General features: G+C 42.4%; 1 protein-coding gene across 3 annotated transcripts in view; it reads right to left on the reverse strand.

The window, feature by feature from the left end:
- The window catches only part of ksr2 (kinase suppressor of ras 2), a 70,136-nt gene that overhangs the window by 3,764 nt on the left and 54,936 nt on the right, over positions 1 to 11,436 (reverse strand). For 2 of the 3 annotated variants that reach the window (XM_027010657.2, XM_027010658.2), the window contains exons 17-21: positions 10,966 to 11,062; positions 10,468 to 10,601; positions 6,409 to 6,543; positions 4,131 to 4,260; positions 1,318 to 3,709 (exon numbers count right to left, since the gene is read on the reverse strand). In XM_027010657.2, the coding sequence (XP_026866458.2) occupies positions 3,563 to 3,709; positions 4,131 to 4,260; positions 6,409 to 6,543; positions 10,468 to 10,601; positions 10,966 to 11,062 (643 nt within the window). In that variant the 3' untranslated portion in view covers positions 1,318 to 3,562. Of the gene's footprint in view, positions 1 to 1,317; positions 3,710 to 4,130; positions 4,261 to 6,408; positions 6,544 to 10,467; positions 10,602 to 10,965; positions 11,063 to 11,436 lie in introns of those variants that run through there. The other variant, XM_035530358.1, reaches the window with a different exon arrangement.

The following is an 11,436-nucleotide window of genomic DNA, read 5'->3' on the forward strand; positions in this document are numbered from 1 at the left end:
ATAGCCCACCTCTGCTTCCCAACAGCAGGCCACTCCCCCTGTGGCGCAGATTCAGTGAACATGCTCATAATTTTGATTGACTCCTCGTATTTTCTTTAAGGCCCTTCATGTCTTGTGCATCCTTCTCTGAGTCAGAACCATGCACATGTATGGGGAAAAAAGAACAGGTCACTTTCAGCTCGCAATATACTGAACTTGCCGATCTGCCTACTGTCTTTGGGGTGTAGAAGCATTAAATTAGCAAACCATTCCGTATAGAGTCACTGTTTTAAGTCTTTGTCATGCCTCTTGTTAATTTCCTGTTATGAAAAAAATATATAATAACAATATTTCAAACAATGCTCATAAATTTATATTGATGTTAAATAATAATAGCCCTTATCTGTTATGACAACGAGCTTTATTATTGTACACCGATTATATTTTAGGAATCGCACCATCACGTCAGCTTTATATCCATTGACTGTTAAGCGTTTCCTCACTATCACTCGAAATGCCTTCTGTATCAGGCAGTCCAATTTAACTCCATATCCATCTCACTGCCCCCCCCCCCCCCCACACACACACACACACTGAAGTAGCAATCATAGCAAGCATAACAAGGGCCACTCAAGGTGCCAATTAGCCAATTTAGCTCTCTGCACCATGCCCTTTGCCCCTTGGCCTTATGTGGCCCTCAGCCCCTCTGATGGCACACTATCAAAGGGGAACACGCTAGCCAGAGTGAGAGCAGTGAGCCAGCATATGAGACATTTGACTTGCCTGCGTTGCTACATTCAATGCTGCAGATATATAGCCAAGTGATGGTTCATTTTCACTTCAGAGTACCTATTATTAATGACCAGCTCTATAATCAATGTAGTACTAATGTAATACTGATTGCAGTTATTTCAGTGGAATCAGGTATGTAATTACAGGTGGACACTCTCGGTAAGCATAGGTTGGAATTGGAGCTTAGTATCCTCAGCTATAACATACCACTTTGGGCAGAGAGGGCTTTTATTTGCCAGGCTTAAACAGCGAACTAGATCACTTTTCAGTCACACAAACATAAAAAGTGTCTGGATTGTCAGGATAATTGTGCAGGTAATGGTAAGGTTTTAAAACTTAGACACAGTTCAAGGTTAGCTGGGCACAGATTTAAATTAAGATGTAAAAATTAACAGGGAACACACTGCAATGCAACAAGTAGACTGAACCGATTGTGAATGTTCCTTAGTGACACAATAGTTACGTAATGCATCAATTTCTTCCAACATAATGTGGGAAATATGGAAAAAGGGAAAGGGTAATAAAAGAAATGACTGAAAAACATAATAAAATTCCAAAATGAACATTTTTATTGTCATATTTCGTAAAGGATGAATGCAAAGAAAGTGCTCGTGATGAGTCTAGCCGTCACTAAGCTGTGCACCATAAGGCAATCTGTAAATACAAGCATTTGTACAACTACAACCTATAGTACAGAAACTCAACCATAAAGAAAGTCCAAACGGAGCGGCAGACAACTGGCACGCAATTTAAAAAAAACAACTTAATGGAGAGAAAAAAAACAGAAAACATGAATTCATAATTAAAGTCCATAAGACAACTTAAGACCGAAATAAAGTGAGAAAAACGAAAGAAAAGACACACACGGTATGAATTCATACATTCTTCGTCTGGCGTACACCCATATGAGAAACTTCATTTACAGCTACGGATTACAACTGGCGTCCACGTCATGGTGAACAGGCTTGGCACTGACACTGCTGATGGAGATGACAAGCTCCTCCCACCTCCTTCACAACTCCTCCCATAGGTTTGTTTTATTTTTTTTGAGGATGGAATACATTTCTATCCACTCCTCATCCAGCATATGGTATGAGTAGAATATAATATCACAATCATTGACTAAGACATCTATCATCTTACATATTTTAATGGTTATGGTATGTATGATAATGGTAATAATCTAAACACTATAAATTACACTTTATTGTGAAATGGATCTGAGGTTTCTTCTTCATTTAGTTAACATAGACAGATCCCTTATGGGTCCTTTCATGCATTTAAAAGATATAATCTGTACAAATATAAATGACCCACAAAACGATATCTGAATTTCAGTGCTCCTAAAATAGACTTGAATACTTCAGAAAACAGCAGCAATAGAGCCATAAGCAGTCTGGACACTGGAACTGGTTAGGAACTATTAAGAATGTCTGTATGCATGAAGAGATTGTCTGCACCCAGAGTGTATGTTAAAGCAGTTTAGCACTTCTTTTAAAGTCATACTCAGCTAACATGCTGAGTCGAACATTAACGACAAAATATGAAGTGGTCTCCTTTGCATTTTCCACTGCAAACACTTGCATGCAACTCTAATAGGTGTTTCATAATTTACAAATGGTTTCAGCATGAACTCCTGCATGGCGACCGATGGTACGCAACCCCCTAGTACAGACATGTGCAGCCTAACAGTGTACATTATGGTGTAAAATGTGCTCAAAACATTCACAGGTATCCAATACGCCTGTCCGATAAACGTTAACTCTCCTCCTCCTCCACGACGGCTCAGAAACAGCGTTTTGTTTTTTTTTTACTCCAGCCAGTTCACATTTACGTGTGATACCATTCAAGTGTTAATAATTACATGTACAAGCGTAATTCTCTGTTACTGACGTCGCCAATATTCAAACGCTTTTCATTCTTGGTAGGCAAAAATAATTAGTCAGTTAAATAGGAAACAGCTTGACATTCTAAATCAGTAAGAATGAGAGTTGGGAACATTCATTTCAACATTCATGAATGAAGGATATCCATGTGCACTTCATACAAACTACGCATCGCGACATGGGAATGGCTACAACATGCGCTCACTCACAGAAAACAGACAAAAGGACAGTGACCGGACTGACAGAAAATAAAGAAACAATGATAAAATAACTGCAAGTAATACATTTCTCAAGTCTGAAAATAAATACATTCACTCTGTGACTCTATGTCTGTAGAAATAAAAATACAATTACAGACACACAACTCACAAAGAATAAAAAGAACTGGCATTTGTTCATAAAAATGCATTGTAAATGCACTCAATACAGAATGACATGGCATATGACTGAAAAGATGTTTTCATCAAAAGATAACATTGAGAAATTAATCACAAATAAATTTGTAAGTCGGTACAACAGAAACAGATCCAACAGATTGAGAAAAACAACCAAAAGGAACACAGAAGAAAACAAAAAGAAATCTTCTATCTTCCATACATGGTCAAACATTAAACAACAGAAAGACATGAGCTCTGTGTACGCTAGCTGGTCAGGGTGCTAGGGAAACACCGATATATGCATACAGCAATATACACGTACAATCCAGCAGCCAACACAAAGTCAGTTTAGGCAGGTTATTTTGCCCCACCAGGAACTCATTACAGGACTTTAGCGCACTGCAACGGGTCCCTATGTAACACAGCAAAATCATCTCCAGTACTTCCTAGTGTTTCTTTTGGAATTTGGAATTCCAAAGAAACGGTATTTGGAACGCGGGCGGGTGGGGGTAGGGTTGAGAATGGAGCTCATTTGACATACTCAGCTGATTTCCAGAAGTGTCCGGGATGGGAGAGGCGGCGGTTGCGTTTGGGGAGTTTCTCCAGCAGCTCCACCAGTTTGGAGAAGCTGGGCCTCTCCTCCTGCTCGTGTGACCAGCAAAAGAGCAGAATGTCCTAAAGGAGAGCAAAGGACTCCACATGAAGCGCCAACGTAGTGCCTGCCCGCCCCAGACAGGAGAAGGCCCTCACCTCCGTCACTGGTAGACTGAAGGGCAACAGCTACAGTTCTGAGTGTCATTCAGAGTTGGAGTTACGGTACATCACGCAGAGTCACAATACATTCCGCTGCCGCCTTTTACGTGTTTTTTTTTTTTTTTTTTTAACATCGTCTAAAGGTAAATGATTCGAATAGCACATTGAGGCAGACTACCGAATGTCCTATAATTCAGTCCAGTTAAATCCCTTCATGTTTACCATGTTGGGGGTGAATGAATGCTTAATTACTGCACGGTGGGACCTCTGTCAAAGCTCATTTATGTTGAGAGAGTTCTCCTGTGGTGCTGATGCGGGGCTAGTGTGTCATGCAGGCACTCACCGATATCTCCTTGCCCATGCCGACGTGAGTCAGGCTGGGTTTCGTGCCACTCCCCACCTGCCACATGATCACCTCCGCTGGCTGGTTCTGAAACGGCCATTCTCTTGCGTGCAGCTCATACCAGACAGTGCTGAAAGACACAGAAGTAGAGAGGGGTTAAGGGAGCTGTTATGGCCTGTGAAAGCGTGTGTGCACGCGTGCACATGTAAAGCTAAATCAAATCATCTGAATAACAGAGCACTACCGCATATGAACGGATCTTCAGGAATTCAAGCTCAAAGTTTTGGGTGTGAGCGTGCGTGAGCGTGCGTGAGCGTGCGTGTGCGTGCGTGTGTGTGTGTATTTAACATCAAGAATGCACTTGGGATGACACTTCACTGAACTGTAGCTGTACCTGTCATGGTTAAGGGCTTTCTAGAATAATTTCTTAAATTAGTTAGAGGGGGCACTGGACTTTGGCTGTCCTTCCATAGAGCACAGGCATGTCCAAACTCCTCTCACTGAATTTAAAAACTAATGAAATCTAATTAAAAATCAGAGAATCAAGTATGTTGCTATTCAACTAATGAATACACTCCTGGGGTACACCCTGAGGCTTTCCTGAGATCACTGCTTGACAAGGGGAGAAAGACAGTCAGCAATGACAGTTCATACCAATCACCCCCAAAACCTCCTCAGACTGTAAAGAGGAGCACTGAAAACTACATTTCCCACAGTTCACACTGTGTACAAATAACAAATCACAGTTCCGTTCCTTGACTTTCACTAGGGTATTCATTGTATACAACTAAAGATGCTCGATGCCCGATGCAGATTAGGGCAGGATGGTTTACAAACAGCTGGGGACAGAGCAAGGTTTGCTGAGGGGTCAACTCTAGGTAATGTCTCTTCGCTCTGAGCAGCTGAATCTGGCCGGCTGCCACAGGGTGACAACAGCCGTAGATCCTCCATATGAAAGCAACAGCTAATAAGCCAACTGTGTTAGGAACAGCATCCCTCCATCTCTACATCAAACTATCCATCCATCCATCCATCCATCCAACAATACATCCGTCTATCCCTCCAACAATCCCGTCTATCCCTACAACAATCCAGAGTGATTGTTGTAATCTATGTTCATGTATAGTGTCCTTGAGTATCCTGAAAAGTGCTTATAAATAAATGTATAATAATAATAAAAGAAGAAGAAAGGTGCTTATAAATCCATTTATAACAACAACACAACAACTATTATTGTTGTTGTTGTTGTTGTTAGACAGATGCTACCTCTGCACATCCCAGTACTGTGGTGTTAAAGGTAAGTCACATTCTGATTCAGGTTCAGTAGGGGCAGAAGAACTGCACCACAGCCCAGAGTGTGAAATATTGGAGAACCCTATTAGAGTCTAATAGCTGATAAACTCCACATCATTATAGAAGCACAGAGAACCATTTATTCGCTTGAGGGACAAATTAGCTAACTTCTAAAATCGATGAACTAGGAACCTGGAAGTAGCTATTAGAATCTCCAGTGGGAAATTTTAGGGAAAATAAAATTAAAACCCAAAAAACTGACTTCCTCAGTGCCACCCTAGAGGAACGCTCATTACTCAGGGGCTGCAACATATTACATCTTCACCAATTTCCCCATTCTTCCTCATTTAAAAAGGGTAGCTACTGAACTAAATTATTGGTGAGCAACTACTTCAAGGTGACTCATACCTTTGTTCAGTCAGTTCAGGGATAAAAATTAAACTGAAGTTCACTGACAGGAATTCATCCAGAAGCCCTCCGTGATGGTTGCTCACATCATGTCCATCATGACTCCAGACCCTTGTACATCATTGTGTTCCCCTCCAGCTAACTGCTCATTAGCAGTTACTACTGGCACCAGAAAACACTTTGGTGTCCCAAATGAGATGTTTGAAGGCCAAAACCAAAATGAAGTGCTGTACAATCTATAGGCACTCCATGCACCTTACATGATCTACATATGCTCTGTCTCTGGACCTTTGGTGTGTCTGGTGTTTTACAGCACCCTGTATGACATCTTGGTTTGTCTCTAGAACTTTACAGAACCTTTTGCACAGTGTCCTACATGGAAGTCTTCAAACTGTGCTATTTTGTAATTCTGCATTCATCTAGTATTCGCTCATGTCATATTCTGTGTTGCTTCTGTAGCACACAAGCTACCTCACAGGGATCTGGCTGTCTACCTCTCCACCCATTCCTTCTCAACACGTGCCACTGTGGTGTGAGTGGGTGGAGAACAGGGCAATGGCCCCTCAGGGGAACCCACCCGAAGGCAAAGACGTCTGACTGCTTGGAAAAAGGAAGCTGGTCTTCGGCTGTCTCAGGGGAGAGTTGACGGATGATCTCAGGGGCAAGATGGCACAGCCAGCCACTTGGGATTTGTATCTTATCCTCCCTCCTACTGCAGAGAGAGAGAGAGAGAGAGAGAGAGAGAGAGAGAGAGAGAGAGAGAGAGAGAGAGAGAGAGAGAGAGAGAGAGAGAGAGAGAGAGAGAGAGAGAGAGAATTTAATTTTTAAAAACCCTTTGTCAGGACAATCACGAAATGTAAAATGCACCAGATGCAAAACACATACTCCTTATCTCAGAAATATATCACACAAAAATGAAAGCTAAAGAAAGGAGGGAAAGCACCTAAATTCAAACTCAGGTCAGACCAACCGCTTAAATCGGTCTTTAAAATGTTGAAGTCTCAGTAAAGGTCTGCACAATAATGTAACTAAACAAACTCATCTGGGGGAGAGGGGAAAAAAATCTAAATGGAAGTGGCGAGTATCTTGAGAGTTCATAATATAATTTTTGTGTTTTATTTTGTTCATGGTTTTCCCCTAACGTGGTTCTTTTTACTTGCATACACGAGGCTGCAGACGTAGGAAGCAAGCGGAGACGCCTTCATTAAAGGCCTTCATTAATGCGGATTTAAGATGACTCAGGCTTGCGAAACGGTGCACCCGTCATAGCAGCCCTGAAGCTTCCTGACATTTCCAGCTACCCGATACGTGCCTTCGTCTAACGCGTTTGCCTTCACTCCGACAAAGCTTTAACTTGCTTGAGTTGTGCGAACTTCATTTACGTCGACTTGTTCAACTTTCAACAGCGAAATACATTTTAATGCAAAGAAAACCCATGTACGGCAATGATACCCCTGCATCAAGTGCATTTATAGTAATGAATCTGATATTTTAATACAAAATGGCTACAAATTAGAACATGTCTATGATTTGCAGCAATAGCTGATATAAATACTCTTGGAACCGCCATACTCAAGTAAACTGGATTCTCATTTACCGTCAGTGTGCCCTCAAACAGTACACGGAAAGGTTTTCCGTTAACACCTTACAAACACAACCTAAATGAAACGCTTTATTTGCATGCACACACTCGCACACCAGTGATGTATGATAACTTCACTGAATATCAACGTTGCATTTTGCTCATATGTACAATGCTAAACGCTGTCGGTGAGGCCCTCTGGCACGGTTGGATGGGTTTATTATTTGTATCTATGACAGAGCATGCTTGCTTACGCCGGGGCTGATGCGTTTTCAGTTCCCACGTGGCTTCCTTTCCGCCCGTATATCCTAACACTAATGCACGCCGGAGCTGGGTTGATAATTGGAGTGGGCTGATTAGCGCCGCGCAGCTAAACGAGTCCAGAACGCCTCGGACATCAAACGTTGGCGACGCGGTCTCCAGCCTGCGTAAGCGCGGTCCGTTTTTTAACTGGAGCACTCGCAAGAAACCAAGCGCCTAGCCGGGGGGAGGGGGGGGTCGTAGCTCTCCGTCTAAGAACGTCGATTCACCACCTTCTCTGCCAGCGAAACCGTTTTAAAAGGGACGTGGTCTGCGAAGCGCAAGGAGTCAAGATGCTCCCCGAACAACGCCGCCTTGAAAGCAGCGCTTCCATTGCCTCTCGGCAGCAGGGAAAACCGATGGATGGATGGATGGATGGATGGATGGACACTAACCAGGAAGAACGTGGAATAATAGCGATTGCTGGCGCGTATTATGAGGTTCATACATTTGCAGAGCCGCAGCAACATTACGTCACCACAGTTTTATGGTAACAGTTCTGAAGCAGACGTTTCAGGAAAGAAGTGTTCGATGACAGACATGGTCACAATTCTGACGTTAGCTCTTGAAGTCTTGACAGTAATCACTAATATACGACAGAGGCTATAAAGCATATTTCCCAACACGTTACACAACAATGGGATGAGCTCTAAAACCCACTTAGTCAAATAATTAAATATAATGTAGTAATGTATAGCGTTTTTCATTCATCAACTATTCATCTTATAAATACAAGAAAACGTATTTGTTTAATTGTTGCTCTTTGCATAAACCTTATGCGCTATAAACCCTGATGTGGTGACCCCCTTCCAAATATCTGGCCACTAGTGGACTAGTGGCCTCTCTGTTGGTCACTGACAGACTGCGTGCTGCATCAACACGGCCGACATGCTGTAAATTTAATCCTGCAATGTGCATCCATATGGTAGGTGGACCAAACAAAACAGGAGGTGACATCTGGCTCACCTGTTTTCACCATTCATTCTTCAGATTGACACTGACAGAAACATTTTTGCATCACTGATTTAGAGGATAACTGCTAGTTTGAAAATTGCAACTTTTAGAGCTGAGCAGACTTAACATAGGGCACCAGAGGGAAGAATGTACACACTTCTGAACCGAGCTGTGTCTGTGACATGCAGGTGTCTGCAGGTGAGTCGTGGGGCATAACACCGGGAGGAAGGCACTTTTCGTGCCGTGTGTCTGTGCACGCAGAGAGGGATGCCCTGGCACAGGAGTAGGAAATAGATATTATGCCGTACAAGACATGGCTTGAAATCCTGAACTGCCATTAATCTCCATGCTGGTGGTGGTAGCTGTTTCTGAAGGCAATTTTGTGATTTTCCCAGTAATGTTTAAGCTGTAGGTGTGAGCCTGAGCAGTAGGAAAACATATTATCTTGCGTGATCATTCTACTCCAAGCTTAACACCTCAGATCAGGCAATCAGTCACTGTCTACAGACTTTAACAAAGCTGAAATGTAAGTACCATAAATTACATGACCCTACAGCACTGCATACATTATAATAAAACATTTTCTTTGTTTGTGTGTTCCAAATATAACTGTTATTTTTTACATACAAGAAACCATACCACACGCATTAACCCCCCCCCCAAACACACACACACACACACACACACACCCTGCCTTTGTCAGAGTGATACAAATGCCCCAGAATGCCTCCATGAGCCCCGTATCCCAACCAAAACACAAAGCCCCATCTGGCACCTAATGCAGTCTAGAATATGCCTCCTCCGATTTACCAAACAAGAACACTTCAGAAGCACAAACACAGTGTCTGAAGTGAGCCTGCGATCACACCAAGACCCAGAGGTGATCCACACACCTACTCACAGGCCTGCATTCTTAATAAGCGGTTAGAGAAAATCATTACGAGCATTCAAAAGCGCTTTCAGCTAACCTAGCATGTGCAGAGGAAATGTTAAGCTGTCAGATAGAACCCAAGATGTAGAGCTAGGGTGTGTGTCAAGGACAGTGGGGGGTTTAGTGTATATGTAAAACTACTTGTGGATGACTGTGAAATGTACGTTTAAGTGCAGGTATATGTGGAAGATCAGTTAGCTCTTATCGCACTTGGAGAGCCTGAGGTGAGAGTCACTGGTGTCGTGGGCCATTTTGTCTTTGTGGTTCAAATGCCATGTCTGCAGTACACAAAGCATGCTGCGATGAGAAAGTCTGGGAGGCTTGTAAATAGTTTTAATGGCCTTCAGCAAAGAAACTGAATAAGCTAATTAATGTATGTAAAAATCATATGACAGCTAGAGCTGTTTTCATTAATTCAGAAATGATCCCAGATAATTGTGTGTGTGTGTGTGTGTGTGTGTGTGTGTGTGTCTGTGTGTGTGTGTGTGTGTGTGTGTCTGTGTGTCTGTGTGTGTGTGTCTGTGTGTGTCTGTGTGTCTGTGTGTGTGTGTGTGTCTGTGTGTGTGTGTCTGTGTGTCTGTGTGTGTGTGTGTCTGTGTGTCTGTGTGTGTGTGTGTGTGTGTGTGTCTGTGTGTGTGTGTGTCTCTGTGTGTGTGTGTGTGTGTGTGTCTGTGTGTGTGTGTGTCTGTGTGTGTGTGTGTGTGTGTGTCTGTGTGTGTGTGTGTGTGTGTGTGTGTGTGTCTGTGTGTGTGTGTGCACGTGTGTGCTGCATACGTGAATGGGTTATAAAAAGCTATTATCCGTACTAATCACACTTTAACAAATATATCTACTCCAAATACTAAAGAGACAGCATAAATTCAACATACCTGCCTGCTTGTAAGACACCAGATATAGTGAAGAGTCCAAAATCAGTGATGACAACTTTCCCGTTGTCATAGAAGACATTTTTAGACTTCATATCCTTGTGAAGGATTCCTTTGGCGTGAAGATAGCCCATACCCTGAATAAAAGCACACATGAAAAAATAGCAGACAAATGTAACAAGCAAAACACTGCATTTTTCAGGTGGTTAAAATTTCATAAATATCTTCAGTATATTACAGCGCGCTATTGTATGTTCTATGTATATTGAGTTCCACATGACAAATTGCTGAAATTCAACACAATGTGGTCTAGAACGACAGCTACTAGCGTTGTTTTGCAATATTATCAACACCACCGCAAGCATCTCTGGCATATCAGGATCAGTTATGAATATGAAAATGTCTCTGGAACAGAAGTAGGTACTAATATGAAAACAAGAACAATCCGCAAGCAATGAAGGTCTTGCAGCCATCATAGATGTGGAGTGAGTGGGGTCATACCTTAACCATCTCCTGTGCAATCTGTCTGGTCTTGTTTACGTCCAGGATGACTTTAGCGTCTCTTATTACTGCGTAAAGTGTCCTCCCTTTACACAGGCTGGAACAGGCAGAGAAAACAGGCTGTGCAGTACAGTAGAGTCTTGGTGATTTCTGCTCAACCACATCTGGTATAACTCTTCTGTGAATTACTAGATTTATTAGCTACGTTTAATGAGGAAAATTGCCCATCTCGGCCTTAATGGCAGAGTTCCGGCCCTCCAGAAGAAAGATTTAGGCAGTTTTCTGCATTTCTGACAACTTAACGTTTGTCTCCAGGTTTAAAACACCTGCTCAGTATTCTAGAACCCAAACTGAGTTATTTGTACAAGATACATTAAATCAACTGGCTCATTAAATCAACTGGCTAGATATCAAGTGTAGCTTGATAGCAGTATGGGGGTGGGGCACCAACTGTACCACCTGTCACAGGTG

The sequence above is a fragment of the Electrophorus electricus genome, chromosome 9 (assembly GCF_013358815.1).
Source record: "Electrophorus electricus isolate fEleEle1 chromosome 9, fEleEle1.pri, whole genome shotgun sequence".
In the NCBI taxonomy this organism is placed as follows: domain Eukaryota; kingdom Metazoa; phylum Chordata; class Actinopteri; order Gymnotiformes; family Gymnotidae; genus Electrophorus; species Electrophorus electricus.